Below are 17812 nucleotides of genomic sequence, written 5' to 3'. Positions count from 1 at the left end.
TGGGCTCAGGACACAAACACGCGTGCATACATTCATGTGCACATAGGCACACATCCTCTCAAAGCACTGTCCTGCCAACCACTGACCATCCTGCTTGGCCATTCCCCAGCCCAAATGTGCTAATTGGCATTAATTCCAGTCCCTTTCCTTGGGGCTAGGGGAAGGCCAAGAGGTCAAGAGGACTCACACTCCGGGGTTCCAGCCCCTCTCTGAGGAGGGGGTATCTAGGGCCCCTGAAATCATCCTTACCAGAACCTATCCTGGAAGGTACATAAATTCATCCTCTCCCCTCAGGGAGAGAGGAACCCAAACCACAGAACCCCATCTTCTGGGGGTACTGCTAGGAGAGGAGTGTCTTGGGAAGGGGCTCCAGGAGTCTGGAAGGGAGGGGCTCTCCAACCTTTTAGGACTTCTTTTTCTCCAGGCCCCAGGCTGCCCCCAGCATCCTGGCCAAGTTGGTGTCTGGCCCCCAGCACTAGGCAGAACATGTGCGTACACAGAACTAGGCCGCAGGAGATCAAATACACAGCCACCATGGGCACCAGCCCCTCTGAGCTGTGTCCAGCCCCTATCCCATCCTCTGTGCTAGGCTACAAGTCCAGGCCTGACCTGGAGAGAGGGAGAATCAGAGATGCAACCCCTGAGAAGCCCTCCCCCAAGGCCTCATTCCCCCTTTCCCTGAAAGAATCTGGGCCTTGAATCAGGGCCCCTCTCCAGGAAAGGTGACAGTGGGTCTCAGTGACACTGCCCCAGGGCCTGGTCGGGCTGAAAAACAGAACCAGACCAGCGTCCCAGCCTCCCTTCTCAGCAGGAATAAAGGACATGACAGACAATGGCGGGGACCCGTGTGGGAAGGGGTGAAATCAGCCGTCCTCAAATGTCTAAGCAAGGCCCCCGGAAGCAGTGTAGCGAAGGCCCAAAATCCAGCCCTGTCCTGTCCGGAGCCAGGCTCAGGTTCACGGAGCTCAGAGCGCAGAGCTGGGACTCCGAATCCCACCCCGACTCAGGCAGCAGAAATGGAGGGAACTCGACCCCCTGTCTCTCGGGGGCACACGTCCCAGGCGCTCAGCTTGGCCCCCTGACACCCCCTCCACAGTCCAGCGCAGCCGCGGGCACCGCGCGCACGAACCCGCCCGGGAGCCGGGAGGCCCGGCCCAGGCCTGCGTGGAGCTGGGGCCCGGCGGGCTCCAGGAGAGCGCGGGCCCGGAGTCCAAAGGGCGGCGGAGCCCGGGGCAGGGCGCCCCGGATACGAGTCCTCGGTGGCAGGCCCTTCAAATCGCGCCGTCCCCACGTCCCGCGCGGACACCCCAAGCGCGTACGGACGAACAGGCGAAGGCACGGGGGACACTCTCGGCTTCCCAGCCTCGGGACCAACTCGTCCGGGTCGCGGGGGGGTGGGGGTGGGCGGGGCTTCCCGGAGAGATTTTCTCCCCCTTCCCTCTAAACTTCCCGGCACCCAGATCTGGGGCTCGGCTCAGGCTGGACAATAGCTCGGGGGACCCTGCGCCCCTCGAGTGTTCCGCCCGTCCAGAACCAACCTACCCACCACCTCTCCCAAGCAAGGCCTCCTCCCGGCGTCCGCCGGGCTTACCTGGTCCGAGCTCGGGGGGGCGCTCCGCAGGGCCGCTCCGCGGGGCCCGAGGGAGCTGCGAGGGGGGCTGGGGAAGGGGGGTCGTGGGGAGGGGGCTGGCCGGAATGTACGGAATGAGTCGGGCTGGAGCGGGAGGCGCCGGGCGCGGAGGAGGGAGCGAGCGGGACGGAAAGTTTGTGTTGAGGAGCCGGCGGGGGGTGGGGGCTGCGGGAAGGAGGGGGCGGGGCGCCCAGGGGGCGGGGCCCGTCCAGGGGGCGGGGCCACCGGGCCGGTGCTCGCGCTGCCCACCCACGGCCTGGCGACCCGCGGCCACTCCCGAGCTCCCGCGCCTCTGCGCCTCCTTTCTCGCGGCGCCGCACTCCCAACCTCCCCTGGCACACCGGGGCACCCCGCGGGAATTTGGGGCTCGGGTCTGGGGCGGGGCCGAGGGCGGAGCTCCCGCCTGGGGGCTGAGCTCCCGTCGGTGCCGGGGGCCTGGGGTGCCGCGTCACGAGGAGCCCAGCGGAGCCCGGGCGCACGGGCCTCGGGGCTCCCCACCCTCCACCCGAGCCCTGAGCCGCCGAGGCGGAGCGCCCCCTCCCGCCCGAGAGCCCGCCCCCCACTCCCGGGGCCCCAGACCCGGCTCCGCCCTGGCGGCTGCGCCCGCCCTGCCCGGACCCGGTTTGTCTGGTTCTCCCCGAGTGGCTTGTTTCTCGAATTTCTCCCTTTTCCCCTCTTCCCGAACCTCCGGGGCCCTCCCTCTCGGCCCGGCTCCCGTGGTGGGGGGACCGGGGGGGGGGCGTCTCGACACCGCGCCCGCCGAGTTTCGGTAGGACCCGGGACGGCCGGGAGGGGACGCAGGAGCGCCCGGGGCCTGGGCGGGGAGGAGGCTCCAGCCCGCCCCCCGCACCTCTCCCGCGCCGCGGCTCCCTCCCGCCGCCCGGCTCCGCGCGCCCAGGAACCTCGCTGCGCTTGACCTGGGACGCAGCTTTATTGGGGATGGGTACCCGGCCCTGGTTCCCCATCACCCACGCCCCTCTGAGCCCTGGGGCTCCTCGCAGCCCTAGCGCGGTCCCAGAGGGGTTAGATCAACACTGACTTCTGCTCCCGGACAGGAAGTGACTGGGGCGCGGGGAGGAGGGGGCGAAGCGGCGCGGGCCGGCTCCGCGACCAGATGTAAGGCTCCAACTCCAGATGTTCTTCATCTCCAACCCAGCCGCCGTCTGAACTCCGCCCGCCGCGGCCTGTGCCAGGCTGGGAGCGGACGGAGGTCACCGAGAGGCAGTGAAGGGTCAGCTCCGGATAGGGAAGGAGCCTTCTATGTGGGCAGTGGTCGAGGGACCCTGCCACTCTTCACTCAATCTTTTCCCCCACTCTTGGGGATCTGGGGCGGGGCGGGGGGCGCTGAGGGGCTGCCGGGGTCACTCGCAGGCCAGCTTCCCGTCGAAACTGGAGAGGGCGATGGCGAAGGCCTGCAGGGCGCACAACGGATACCGGTAGTCCAGGGTGAAGGCGTCCTCTGCCACACGGCCGAACTGCAGCACGATATAGTCGGCTGTGGACACAAGGCGGTGGGGACAGAAGACACCTTGAACCCTCATCCTGATAGACAATGCCCTCGATATGGGGGAGTCTCTTTCCTGTGCTTTGGAGCCCTATCCCCCCCTCAGTCAACCTCTGCCCAACTCCCCCTTTCTATCTCACCCAACCAGCCCCACCTGTACTGTGTCTGTCACTGTAAGCCCTGAGGGCAGGGGCCCAGCCTTATCTGCTACTGCTCTAAGCCATGCTAAAGCAGGCCCTTAATCAGGTAGTGCAGGACCCTGTGGACTTACCCAAGCCCAGAGCCCTTCCTTCCCAACTTCTTTGTTGTCTTCTGGCTGCATTCCTTTGCTCTACCCCTAGCCCCCAGGTCCCCTCCTTAGGCACTAGGCTCAATGCCTTCACCGACCCCTGGTTTCCTTCCTTAGCCAGTGGTCTCCACTCAGCCCTGTCCTGTTTCTGATCCATTCCGATCTAATTCAATCTAATTCCAGCCCTAATTTAACCTCTCCCAACATCCATAGGGTCAGGACATTTCTAAAAATACCCCTCCCCCCAAAACAATAACAACAACAACAACAAACTCTGCTCTGGTGGCAGACCAGACTCCACCAGAAATATGATATAGGGATCAGTCCAAGGCCAGGGGACAGGTGACACTGGGGCACATCCCTAGGATAGAGTAGGGGGTGGGAGGACTTGCTTAGTGTTAACCCAACCCTGTGAACTTAGAGTCCTTTCGGAGATATCTTTCCACTCCCGAACTTCCTTCACCCTAGCTTATAACAGGGACATTTTCACCTAATTGCGTTCCTGGTACATCTTGCTTCACTAACGCCTCCCGGGTAGTCTTTTGACCTCATGTAAAGAAGACATAAAATACGCACTCAGAAATGCTTGATTAATTTTCCTTGCTCCTAAAAGGCAACCATCTTTCTTTTGGCGGGGAGGGCTGGGATTTGAACTCAGGGCTTTGCACTTGCAAAGCAAGCGCTCTACCACTTGAGCCACATTTCCAGTCCATTTTGCTCTGGTTATTTTGGAGATGGGGTCTTCCATACTCTTTGCCCCAGCTGTCCTCAAACCTCAATCCTCCCAATCTCAGCCTCCCAAGTAGCTAGGATTATAGACATGAGCCACTGGTGCCTGGCAAAGGCAGCCATCTTAAAGACTATCAGAGTCCTAATCCTATCCTCTACCTCTAACTAGCTGTGTGACTTGGGCAAGTTACTTAACCTCTCTGTGCTAGTTTTCTCATCTGGCAACCCTCTTAGGGTTGACAAAAGGATTTAACAATTCAATATCTGTAAAATCCCGAGAACAGTGCTTATCCCATAGCAAGCACTGTTAGTTTTATGAAATCAATTTTGAGAGTCAGTATGACTGCCTGGAGAAGCTAAGAGACTTCAGGCAAAGGACTGCCCTCTGAGCCTCAGCACTCTCTTTGACTCCAAGAGGCTGGGCACCATCCGTCCCTTCAGCACAGTGTACCTGGAATGTGCCAGGTCTACCTTAGGTCTCTGTTCAGAACCTGGAACAGTGAGGCCCAACACTCCTTTTGGGACTATCTGAGGCTCCCAGGAGCACAGACTTGAGGTCCAGAGAGGAGAGCAACCTTGCCAGACATTCTAGCTCCAGGAATGGAGGCTGGGGTAGAGGGAGGGGATTGCTGATTGAGAACCAGAGTCCTGGAGGTGCTGGGGAACAGCCTGACCTGGGCCCTCAGACTCACGGTCATCAGCGTGGACGATCTGGAAGTTTTTGACTGAGGCCTGGGTGACCCGGCCTTGGAAGTTAAGGGTGTAGGAGCCACTGTCTTCATTCCAGACAGGGGGTTTGTTGTGCAGTTCGATGAGGCTCTCCAGTGTCTTGTTCTGCCAGCGCACCAGCAGCCCGTCGCTGGCCTGGGGTGCCCAGGTGGGGGAAGGTGACAGGGAGAAGACAGTTAGAGGTGGCCAACCAGGGAAGGCGCATCCTCAAGGGCCCTTGGTGTGCAGCCTGGACATCAATGTCTATTTGTGGTGTCTGAGAGCGTGCTTGGCACCTTCGGGTGTGAGGGGCGGGATGCACATCTGTGAGAAAAGGGCTTGTCCTGGGGGTGCCCAGGTGGAGGGCTGGGCAAAAGAAAGGGGCACCTGTCACCCCATAGAGGCTCTGTGTCATTACTGAGAGAGTTCGTGGTTGAGCCGGGGGAGAGGGACAGGTAGACAGTGAGTGGCCAGAGGGTGCTGGGGAGGAGTGTTTGCGAAAGGAAGGAGGCAGTGTGATCTTTTTCTCCTGAGATCCCTTGTCACCTGTGTGTCCACCCAAGGTCACCTCTTCCAAGAAGCCTTCCTGATTTAAATGACTCAGCTCTGAGCTTCTACAACACCTCGCCTTACCATTCCTCCACTGCACTGGATGGACAGGATTAGACGCTCTCTTGGCAGGAGAGAGCAATATGTTACTAACCTTTCCATGCCTCAGTTTCCCACAGTGAGTACTGAATAAGTTCATAGCACATGGTGTGCAGTTTAGAACATTTCCTGGCATGGGCTGAGCACTCAGGAAACAGCTAGATTCTGATAACTGTTGTGTAGAGTTTGGATTATGGGTCCTGGCACATCGTGTGTGTTTAATAATGATTGCAGCGGGGCACCATGGCTCACGCCTGTAATCCTAGCTACTCAAGAGGGGAAGATCAGGAGGATATGGTTCAAAGTCAGTCCCAGGCAAATAGTTCGAGACTCTATCTTGAAAAAACCCTTCACAAAAAAGGGCTGGTGAAGTGGTTCAAGATGTAGCCCCAGAGTTCAAGCCCCAGTACAGAAAAAAAAAAACCAGAATGAAAGGTCTGTGGGTGGAGGAAAAGAGGCCTCAGTGGCACTTGGTTCTGAGGGAGCCTGCTAGGGACAGCTGTGAATCCCCAGAGCCCTCAAGGCCAAGCCGCCCATGGTGGGTGCCCCACAGTTCAGCCTGGCCTCTGAAGACAGCGTGACTTTCCAGCAGGGAAGGATGTGTGAGCAGCTGACAAGGGTATTACTTTTCATTGTAAATGAGTAAGGTGACATCAGTCTCTGGGTATGGTACGTGCCACTCACCCCTCTGAAACCCTGGGCTCACCCGACCTGCAGTGCTAAGGAGAGGAGCCCAGGACGGCCAGAGCCCAGGACAACTCTTAGACTACATGACACTCACCCCCCACCAAGCTTGGCTTTTAAAAAAATGCCATGTCACTCTTTCACTCAAAACCTTGCTATGACTTCCCATTCTCGCAGAGCAAAAACCAGTTACACAGGCCCTATCAGACCATCATCCTCACCTCTGACCTCGTGTCCTCCAGCCACACTGGCCACCAGGCCACCATGCTGATACTCTAAGCCACCAGGCACCCTCTGCCTCAGGGCCTTTGCACTGGCTCTCCCCTCCGGATGCTCTTCCCCACAGGTCTGCAGGCTTGCTCCATCACCTTCAAGACTGCTCACGTCTCACCTGTCAGTGAGGTCCTCCCTGACCGCCATATTTATATTTAAACTACACACTCGTCAGCTCCCTTCCCCGTCCAAACTTTCCTTTTCTCCCCCGTAGCACTTACACTTCCTATCATGCTCCGTCACTTACTTATTTATCACAGTCTGCTCTCTGTCCCCTTCCACTAGAATGCCACAGCTTCAAGAGGGCCCGTCTTTGCTCTGTCCACTAATGTCACCCAGGTTCCAAAAATATAATGGGCACTCATGTATGTGTTCAATGACTATATGAATGGATGATTTTTGGTGTGAAAAACTGGGAATTCAGTTACAAAAAAACCGAATTCATTTTGCAGGTTGTCAGAATAAATTTGTGCCAGAAGGTGATGAGTGTGCTTGGGGGTTTGGGCATTTTAGGTAGCATTTCCACCCCATGTTCCTTCTGTGGCGGGTCACAGGGGGACAGGGCTCACATTTCTGGGCCTGATGGGGACCCTCTCGTTGTCTGAGGTCATGCCAGGAAGGATGACCGTCATGCGCCGAGGGCCTCGGAAGCCCAGCACGTTGGTTTCCTGGGAGAGAGACGCTTGTTAGGCTGGCCCCCCGTGCGGGAGGACCAGGCGTGGGGGACAAGTGCAGCTCTCACATAGATCACAGCTGCCAGCTCTTGACGAAGGCTCGCCATGTCAGTGCTGCCTCCGCCTCGCTGTGGGTTCTGCCCGTTGTCAAAGACCGTGAAGCGGTTCCCCAGGAGATTGGACCTACAGGTGGGCAGAGGAGGGCTGGGCTAAGGGGGTGCCAGGTCAACACCCTTCCTCATAGCCTTGCAGTGTTGAGAGCAACTGTGGGGCTTCTTAGGACCCTGTCCCCAGAAGCCCTGTCCCTGATGGGCAGGCCTTTTAAAATTATTTTTGAGCCACGATCTTGCTATATTGCCCAGATTGGCCTCAAACTCGAAATCCTCCTTGCTCAACCTCCTGAGTGTTGGGATTACAGGTATGTCCCATTGCACCTGGCCAGGTAAGTCTTTTTTTAAAAGCTCCATCCTTTAAAAATGTTCAAATCCTAGTGCTATCTCTTTGTAACTGGGAGGCCTTGGACGAGTTACTTAAACTCTCTGAGCCTCAACTTTTCCATCTGTAAAATGGGCATGGTAACAGTATTTGGTTGAGGAATGGATTTATATTTGGAAATTGTTGAGAACTACGCCTGATGCTAAGCAGGCCCTATGGAAATTTTGTTAAATGCATAAATAAAAGAAATAAGGCCTCACTGCCCCCCCACCTCCTGACCCAGCCCCCCCCCCCTCACCTTAGCTTCCCCATGAAATTCTCCCCAGCTCGGGACAGGTTGGTAGGGTCGCTGGAGATGAGGTAATTGGCTGTCTTACTTCGCTTCCGTTTCCTGCCAGCCAAGAGGAACACCTGGGAAGAGGGAGACAGGCAGGTGGGGGTGAAGGTGGGTGGGGGGCTGAGGGAGACAGGCCCGATTGTAATGTGGCCCCATCCCGGCCTTAGACCTTCCTGGCACCTGCCCCCTCCTCACTTTCTTCTCCACGTCCAGGTGCAGGAAGTAGGAGGGGTACATGCCGCGATCCACGCCCTTCTTGTCCCGGGTCAGGCGGCAGCGCACAGTGCGGCCCTGGGGTGCAGGACGCAGCACGAACTCTCGGGGTTCATCTACCTCCACAGGCGGAGACACGGGCCTCTCCTCCTTCTGGGTGGGCAGAGGGTGCATCAGCCCTGGAGCGCCAGCTCCCCTACCTCCGCAGGTCCCGGGATGGTCCCCAGGCAGGGCAGGCCCTGCCGCTCACCGCTTTCTGTGTGCAGGGAGAACACAGCTCAGTTGGAGGACCCTGATCCCTGGAGGCTGGGACGCCTCTGCACCCCCACCCCCCAGGTCCCCAGCAGCCATCACTGTAGGAGAGGCTCAGGAGCTCATCCTTTATTATTAATTTGTGTAGCATGTGGCTAAAAGCCGGGGCTCCAGAGCCAGACGTTCTGGGTTCAAATCCTGCTTCTACCAGTAAGGTCTGTCGTGTTGGTTAAGTTTTTCTTTTCTTTTTCTTTCCCATGAAGGAATAAGATAGCTACAAACTATGTGTGCAGGCAGTACATCTCACAGGTCAGGTGAAAACCCCATCACCCTGCTTAGGAACCACTAAAGGAACAACTTTGTGCTAATTTGTTGTGGGTGCTTGATCTTTGAGACAGGGTCTTGCTATGTGGCTCATTGCCTCCCAAGTGCTGGGATTACAAGCATGCCACACCCAGCTTTGCTTTTTTTTTTTTGATGGGATTGGAGTTTTCACTCAGAGCTTCATGTTCTACCGCTTGAGCCACACCTCCAGTCCATTTTGCTCTGGTTTTTTGGAGATGGGGTCTTGGGAACTTTTTGCCCAGACTGGCCTCAAACCTCAATCTTCCTGATCTCAGCCTCCCAAGTAGCTAGGATTACAGGCTTGAGCCTTTGATTTAAAAAACTTCCAATGTGCCGTGGTTCTAAGCTTTTCCCCAGTTTAACTCTTTTCATCCTCAAATGAGCCTTCCAAACAGCTGTCCCCATGGTACAGATAAAGAGGCCAAGGCAGGGGAAATGACTGGCCCATGTTACATGAGGTGTCTCTGGGCGTCGCCTCACAACCTGTCTGACCCAGGGACTCTACAGGGCCTTCCCTTGTGGGGACACTCTCTCGGGGTGATCTGAAGCTGACGGGAGGCACTGCTGTGTTCTAGTCAGACTGAGCGCTGTCGGAGGGTGTCATAGCCACCAGCCTCCCAGCTTCCCAGCCTGCCCCAGTGACCCACGAGTTTGTCACTCGTGGCACAGTCTTCATGACCAATAAAGCAATGGTGGGTCACTTCCAAGGCTGGGTCATAAAAGACACCTGGTTTCTGCCTGGCTCTCTGGGAGAAGCTGGGAGTCATGTCATACAAACACTAAAAAGAAGCCCGTGTGGAGAGGAACAGAGGCCCCCAGCCGACAGCTATGACAGTGAACCACTTTAGGTGTGGCCTGTCCATTTCCACTCAGGCGTTCAGGGGACCACGGCCTCATGTGAGGACCTGAGTCCCCACCACGCTGCTAAGCTGCTCTTAGGTTTCCAGCTCTCAGAAACTGAGTAGGAAAACACATGCATGTTATTTGAAGATGGTAATTGGGGGGTGACTTGTTACACAGCACTGTGTAGCTAACACACAGTGCTCTTTGAGAAACTCCTAACATTGGTTGGGTTACAGAAGGCCCCTGGGTGGTGGTGACCCCACAACAGCTCTTTCCATTCTCAGAGACCTGGTGCCCTTCGTCCTGGTTTTCTTCCTTTACAGGAGGGGAGCCATAACTTGAAGCCAATTTGCCAGCAAGGAGAGGATGGACCCCCAGCGGGGCGTGTGCACCTGAGGCACCAGAGCTACCTGTGAGCGCTGAGGAGCCCTGGCGTGCTGTGGCCAGCCATTTTGCTGAGGGCAGTTTCTACTGTGTGTGAGGTGAGGCCCGGCCGTGGGCCCTTAGCCAGGGGCAAACGATCATCTATTCTCCCCCCTACCCTGTTCCAGAAGAAAGTTGAGAAACATATGACTATGCCTGGAATGTGAAGTGGAAAAAGTCAGAGCCTAGTCCAATACTTCCACAGCTGTGAATTTCAAGGGCCTGCTGTACTGAAGACTGTTCTAGAATTATATTCTCCCTGCGAGAGAAAAAGCTGACCTTACCGCTTGCACATCAGCATCTGATGATCTTGGTTATGTGTATCAAGTCCCCCAAGACCTGACACTCCTGCACAGACTAATAAACCCTCGAGGCTCAGACCAGGGCCAGCCCTTGCATTGCTCTCTCCACTGTGGAAAGCTGTTTCTCGAAGCCTTTCACAATTTTCTGTCTGCCGGGTCTCTGCTGCTTATTCCAGTGTATGTGCACTGGTGCCTGATTCTTGTTTGAGGGCAGGAGCAATATCCAAAATAACGTAACATTGTTCTGTGCATGGACGATACCCAGTCCAAAGGGACCCTGGCAGGCCTGGAGCAGGCAGCTCTGACAGCTGGGGCGAACCCCTGAGGTGCTGGGCTGTTTCGTTGCTGGGAGGCGAGGAGCTCAGCGCATCAGAGTAGGAATGGCTTCACAACTGGCACAGCTAGCAGACTACTGTCACTCAGTGTGCCCGAAGGTGCCTGTGGGTCCACTTCCCTGCTACCAAAAATGTGTCTTTTCATGAGAGGGCTGTGTCTGGCAGCTACTCTGCTGAAGGGAAGCCTCCACCACCACAAGACAAAGCCCTTGGAGCCAGGTGCCAGTGGCTCACACCTGTAATCCTAGCTACTCAGGAGGCAGAGATCAGGAGGATCACAGTTCAAAGCCAGCCCAGAGCAAACAGTTCATGAGACCCTATCTTGAAAATACCCACAGACAAAAAAAGGCTGGGGGAGTAGTTTAGGTGGTAAGAGTGCCTGCCTAGCAAGCATGAGGCCCTGAGTTCAAACCCCACTCCCACCAAAAAAAAAAAAAAAAGACAAACCCCTTGGGTAGCCAGTCCTGGCTGGGAAGCCCACAATGCCTGTTCTGTTCTCCTGAACTGGTACCCTTTGCCCTCACATCCTGTCTTAGAGGGGTACAAGATCCTAACCCAAGGTCACTCCCCGCCAAGCCTTACACTCAAGTCACCCAAGTGTGGGACCTGCTACTGCTTCCTGAAGGGACCCTGGACCCCAACCTTTTTGCCTTTTCCTTTCGCTTTGCCCTTCTGGTTGCAGTTCTTGGTCACCACAGCTGGCCCCTCCTCCTCCTTATCCTCGTCTTCCTCCTCGTCCTCCTTCTCGTCCTCCTTCCTCTCTCCTTCCCAGCCTTTGGGTGGACCTGAGCACAGAGAGGAAAGGACTGTAAGTGTCTCACCTTGGTTGGTCCTATGTTCCCAACACCCACTTCTCACTTGGACCTTCCTCATGACCATGACAATTCAGCCCTGTTTTTATCAGAGTCTCAGAAAGGTTAAAACCCCCACCTGGACCACACAGCTATCAAAGATGTCCCCCACATTTTCTGACTCTCCAACCACACTTCTCACCTTACTTTGTGCCATATGATACAGGGGTTCCCAGTTGCCCTCCAGGGCCACCTGGAGGTGTCTTATCAACAGAGACACAGCCACCCACCCACCTTTCTTCTTCAGTGTCTTCACAACTGGGCTGTCTTCTCCAACCAGAAACATGGCTGCTGGACTCTTCTTCTTCACTCCCAAGGGGCTTCCCGAAGGGTCCTTGTCAGCCTCCCCGGACCCTGCTGTGTGGACGTGCAAGTGTCACAACCCCACCACATCCAGAGTCCCCCTGCCCTCTTGCGGTCTGGCTCACCTTTCTTCTTTGCCTTTCTCATCTTGGTCCCATCCCCCGCTTCTTTCTTCTTAGTACGGAGAGGTTTCCGTGGGGGATCAGGGCTCCCCACGTCCCCTGGAATGGGAGACAGGGGTTCGGCACAGAAGGAGACTATTGGGACTGAAGGCCACTTTCCAGCCCCTCACCCTGCCTCAGGAAGCAGAAGGTCTGACAGGGCCCACACGTGTCTTATGTTGTGACCTCCCCACCCCCCATCCCAGCCAGAAAAAGCGCTGGGCAAAAACCAGTCTCCCTGGGCAGGGGCCCGAGGTCCCACCTGTCCTACACATGTAGGCCACACACCTGTGGGTGCCAGTGGGGGAGGGGCCAGCACTGTATTTATCATAGATTTCTTTGTGCTTGTATGTGTGCAGTACTGGGGTTTGAACTCAAGGTCTACACCTTGAGCCACTCCACCAGCCCTGTTTTGTGGTGGATTTTTTTGAGGTAGGTTCTCACCAACTATTTGCCCAGGCTGGCTTCAAACCTCAATCCTTCTGATCTCTGCTTCCTGAGTAGCTAGGATTACAGGCGTGAGCCACTGGCTCCTGGCCCATTGATTTCTTTTTAATATAATTACTTTGACACTTTTATAAAAATTATAACACTAATTTGCATTAACTAAAAAAAAATCACAAAACTAAAACTCTCTGCCTTCCCTGGGCTCAGGGAAGAGCCTGGGCAGGGGGTAGCTGAGAGGATGGGAGTGGGTGGGGAGCACATGTGGACCCCTGTAAGGACCCCCTATGAGGAAGAAGCTGCCAGAGGAAGAGCCCTCAGGTCAAGGACCCTTTGGGGTCCCACACTCAGTACTGTCCCCTGTGTTCTCAACACCCACCCCTTGGGCCCTGGGCCTTGGCCTTCCTCTCCTTCTCCTGGGCGGACTTCTTGGGAGGCAGAGGGGTTTTTTCTTTCTTTTCCTCCTCCTCTACTTCCTCCTCATCCTGGTCATCATCGTTGTCTTCCTCTTCCTCCTCTGTAGATAGAAACCCCTCATAATGGGCCCCTGGGGCTGGAGGAAGCCCCCTCTGTGGACTCCTCCTGTCTCTCTGTCCCCTCCTCTCCTCACGCTATCTTCGTGTGTCTTTCAGTTCCCCTTCTCTCTGCCCCCACCCGGCTTCTCCCTGTTGTCCTGCAGTTTGGAACCTGACTCAGACCCATCTGGGTTCCTTCTGGCTCCTGACTGTAGTTTAAGGCAAAACGGTAGCCTCTCCGTGCCTCCGTTTCCTCCATCCCCTCCCTGCTGACTGGAGCGCGCCGAGGCTGCTGCGCACCTGCCCTTGCCCCGCGCTTCCCTCCCGTCCTCTCACCGTCTGCGACGTCTGGGGCCCGGGCTACCAGGAAGGTTTCCCGGGGGTCGCGTTTCTTGGCCTCCGGGTCCCTGAGGAACCTGGCGTAGACGGTCTGCGGGGGGGCCTTGGCCGGGTCCGCGGCGGGCTCATCCCGCGGCCGCCGCCTCCGCCCGGCTGGGCCGAGGAGACGCCGGGCTCAGGCGCGGTCCACTGCAGGGGTCCCGGACGCCGCTCCGCTGTCCCCCACCACCTCCCCCCGACCCCCTGGCTGTCCCCACCTTGATCGCGCCTCCCCCCCCGCTTTACCCTCCCCCTCCCCGTCCCGACCCCGCACCGGGGCGCCCCGCCCCGCCCACCTCCAGGCCTGCGGGGCTTGGATCCCGCGGGGGACTCGGGGGGCTCGGCCTTCTTCCTCCTCAACTTCTGCCCGGGGGCGGGCCGCTGGGGAGGGCGGTCAGAGGAGGGGAGGAAGGCAAGGGGGGCTCCCAGGGCTGCCCGCCGCCCTCTAATCCCCTGAGCTGCCAAAAATAACCCCGGATTACCCGCGGGAGCTGCGCCTTCTTGGGGTGAGGAAGGGCGACCCTTCCAGGGCCCAGGGTCCCCCAGGGTCCCTGGGCACCCCACATGCTCTATGCCCTTGTCGCACCCCGTCCAACACTCCAGACATGCCATCCCAGACCTGCCCGCTCCAGCCTCCCACCCTGGGCACACAGGTGGAACATCTTTCTGTCCCCTTTTCCAAGCAGGGGACATTACCTGCTTTGCGCGCCGGGGGACCTCGGGGCTCAGGCCTTCCTCCTCCTGGCCGCTGCGGGAGCGAAGGACCCAGGCTGTCCCCCTCTCCCCCGACCCCGACTGTCCCCCCTCCCTCCATCCGGGCCAGGGTTCTGGTAGTGCGAGGACATAGGGGGCTCCCACCTGTCTGAGGCCCACACCTCTCGGAGGGTCTCTTCCTGCAGGGGCATGGTGCCTTCGCCTCGCTGCACCCCTTCTCCGCAGTCCAGCCACTCAACTCGGGCCTCCCCTCCTCGCCCCACTAAGCTAATCTCGGCTCAGCTTCCCCCACCTGCCAGGCTGAGCAGCTCTTGGAAGGACATTTGCCACAGCCCTCCCTCCCTCTGGGCCCAGGTCACTGTCAGATAGTGTGGACTCCACTGCCAGACTGAGGGACACCCGTGCCAGCCCTGGCCCCAGGAGCTCTGGGTTAGAGGGACCCGGCCTCAGTGGTCAGAAGGGTGGGAGAAGAAAATATTACACTGGGTCCTGTGTCTATCTTTATTTCTCCTAAAGAACAACCAGAGGCCAGGTTCTGCAGCTCACGACTGTAATCCTAGCAACTCAGGGGGTAGAGATTTGGAAGACTGCAGTTAGAGGCCAGTCTGGGCAAAAAGTTAGCTAGACCTCATCTCAACAAAAAGCTGTGTGCGCCTGTCATCCCAGGTAATCAGGAGGAGTGAATAGGGGGATAGTGGTCTGAAGCCAACCCTGAGCAAAAATGCAAGGCCCTGCCTGAAAAAATAATTAAAAAGCAAAAAAGCATGGGCGTGTGGCTCAAGTGGGAGAGCTCTTGAGCTCAGGGTCCTGAGTTCAAACCCCAGTACCACCAATGAAAATTAGAATCTGGGCATGGTGGCACAAACCTGTGAATCCCTGCACTCAGGAGGCCAAGGAAGGAGGCCAGTGGGGCCTCTGTCTCAAAAACCCTAAAAACAAAAAGAAAAAGTCCACCTAGGACTTACTGATATTTAATGTGATTGACAGAGCATGTGTGTATAATGTATAAGGAAATGTGTGTTCAGAGGTGGATTGCCTTGGGGAGGCACCGGTCCCCTGAGCTCTGCCACTGCAAGGCTGATCACTTGAGGGGTAGTTACTCAATGTCTCTGAGCCCCCATTTCCTCACTTATAAAATGGGACCCACCTGGTAGTGATAGCACACACACTGAGTGGGATGAGAGGTGCTTTGTCTCCTCAGTGTATATTAATATATCAGTATTATATATTAACATAATATATATTAATATATTACACGACTTGGTTGCTGCTTATTCTCTCTTCTCTCTCCTCTCTCTCTCTCTCTCTCTCTCTCTCTCTCTCTCTCTCTCTCTCAGTGCTGGGGATGGAACCCAGGGCCTTGTACATGCTGGGCAAGCGCTATTCCACTGAGCTCCCTCCACAGCTCTTGTTTTTTGTGACAGTCTCTATGTAGCCTAGGCTGGTTTTGAACCCCCGGTCCTCCTGCCTCAGTAGGTGTGTACCACCATGCACAGTGTGGTGCTCTATTTTCAAATGACTGCATTCTTTATTTCATTTGATTCTCACAGGAGTCCCATGAAGTAGGAAGAGGCTAGAGACGACCGCCATATCACAGGTGGAGAAACTGAGGCTCAGGGAGGCGAAGTGACTTGCTTGGTGTCCACTAGAGAGTTACTGAGCCAGGGCCCAAATCCAGATTTAACTTCCTATCAACTTTGGCTCCTGACCCTGTGTATTTTATATAATCCCAAGGGTTGGGGCAGAGCGTGAGTCCAGAAGCCCTCTGTCTTTCTTTGCTTCCTTGGTCCACCTGATACAGGTCTGCCATAATTAATCTTCCTAAAACACCATTTCTTCAGCTGACTCTTTTGCTTAAAAACATCCCTTGGCTCCCTACTGCCTAAGGATCAAGTTTAAACGTGCAGGGCTGGTATTCAGGGCCCTCCTTGAGCAGACCCCAGCCCTCCACGCAGTCACTAGGCTGTGTCTCTCCTCCTGGCCTTGGCTCCAGCTCCTCCCCCGAAATGCCTTCTCCAGGAGTCTCAGCCCCTGCCTGCCTTGGATGTATAGTAATAGCAGCATTTATTGACCACCTACTGTGTTGCCCCTTGCTGCTATTCTGACTCCACCCTCACAGTAATATTTGAGAGGCAGACATTAATACTCGGGTATTAAAGGGGAGGAGAGATGAAGCTGGCAGTCAGTCAACAGATATTTCCTGAGCAGCTTCTGCAAGCAGCTCACGTTCTTGTGAGAAAGACAGCGAAGACACAAATACAAATAGGTTATAATGATCTCATTATTATTGGCTGTGGTAAGTGCCACACAGGGACAGAACTGAGTTCCAGGAGAGTCACAGGTGGGATGCAGTTGGGATTTAAACTCTGTCTGAGGATGGGAGTTTCCAACTAAGACCTGCAGAATTTCAAAGACTAGGAAAGAGAGCACTCCAGGCACAAGGCACAAGGCACAGCATGTGTGGATTGTTTCCAGGCAGTCAAGAACTTGGCACCTTGAAGCTGTGCCATTTCTGCACCAGGGCAAGGGTGGCCCTGCCTGGGACCACTTGAGCTACTCCACCAACCTTTGTATGTGTGTGTGTGTATGTGTGTTGGGCTTTTCCAAGATAGGGTCTTGAGAACTATTTGCCTATGCTGGCTTTGAACCGTGATCCTTGTGATTTCTGCCTCCTGAGTAGCTAGGATTACAGGCGTGAGTCATTGGTGCCTAGCTTCTAAGCTATATTTTGCCTTTTAATTTTTTTTTTTTGGTGAGACTGGGGTTTGAATTCAGAGCTTTGTGCTTTCAAATCAGGCACTCTACTGCTTGCACCACACCTCCAGTCCGTTTTGCTCTGGTTATTTTGGAGCTGGGTTGTCTCAAATTATTTGCTCAGGTTGGCCTTGAACCACGATCCTCTGGATCTCAGCCTCCCAAGTAGCTAGAATTACAGGTATGAGTCACCTGTACCCAGCTGGTATACAAATTTTGCACCCTTTGAATAAAATGACCTCTGCTTCAATTCCTTGAGAATCAGTGCAGGTTAAGCTCAGGATAGAAACAGAAAGTACAAGATGGGTGCTGTGGCTCACGCCTGTAATCCTAGCTACTCAGGAGGCAGTGATCAGGAAGATGGTGGTTGGAAGCCCGCCCAGGCATATAGTTCTCAAGACCTTATCTTGAAAAAACCCATCACGAGAAAAAGGGGCTGATGGAGTGGTTCAAGGTGTAAGCCCTGAGATCAAACCCTAGTACTGCAAAAAAGAAAAGAAAAGAAAAGAAACACAAAGTACAAAAGAAGAAAAGACTTCAGCAAGTGGGTAGTTTGAGTGTTGAGATGAGGGGAACCCAGGAGACAGTGAAGATGTTCGGGTGTGGGTCAGGGGTAGCTCTAGAATTGTGAGTCAAGATTTGTTCAAAATGAGAATCAACTTAGGGATAAGATTCAGATCAGGGACACAGATAATCTTTAGGCCTTTTGATCTGACTGCTGTACTCCAGACTTCAAAAAAAAAAAAAAATCCAGGCTGGAGTCTCTATAATTATGCCTTGTTTTGAACTAAAAATGACATTTCTCAACTTGCCCACTGGCATTAGTCACCAGCCTCGATTCCACATGAATCTTAGCCGTTCTCTAAAATCCAAGTCACCTTCAGAAGGGGAAGAGTGGCTACCAGCCCAGACGATCATGATTCTGACCCTGGACCAGAACCAGACCCTGTGCCAGTGCCAATTCACCCTCACAGCACACTCACAGGTGTGCAGCTCAGAGAAGCTAAGGAACTTACCAAAAGCCACCCAGCTGAAGCTTAGTGCGACCATCCCCTCCACAAGGCACCT

At 55.6% G+C, this 17812-nt stretch overlaps 1 protein-coding gene across 2 annotated transcripts; it reads right to left on the bottom strand.

Annotated features, from left to right (window-relative positions):
• Positions 1-2520: 2520 nt before the first annotated feature.
• Positions 2521-14181, bottom strand: Tulp1 (TUB like protein 1). Of its 2 annotated transcripts, none has more exons than XM_020168935.2 (14): positions 14135-14181; positions 13973-14024; positions 13573-13657; positions 13199-13390; positions 12763-12900; positions 11904-11999; positions 11710-11829; positions 11261-11409; positions 8107-8277; positions 7873-7985; positions 7208-7322; positions 7035-7133; positions 4845-5016; positions 2521-3125 (listed from the first exon to the last, which is right to left on the bottom strand). In XM_020168935.2, exons 1-14 carry the CDS (start codon positions 14179-14181, stop codon positions 2992-2994), a joined length of 1683 nt encoding a protein of 560 aa, XP_020024524.2. In that variant the 3' UTR covers positions 2521-2991. The 2 variants fall into 2 exon arrangements, with proteins under 2 accessions (XP_020024524.2, XP_020024525.2); XM_020168936.2 differs by having other exon boundaries at positions 13235-13390.
• Between the last annotated feature and the right edge of the window lie 3631 nt (positions 14182-17812).

This window comes from Castor canadensis, chromosome 8 (genome assembly GCF_047511655.1).
Source record: "Castor canadensis chromosome 8, mCasCan1.hap1v2, whole genome shotgun sequence".
NCBI lineage: Eukaryota > Metazoa > Chordata > Mammalia > Rodentia > Castoridae > Castor > Castor canadensis.
This window is presented reverse-complemented; position numbering and strand designations above follow the sequence as displayed.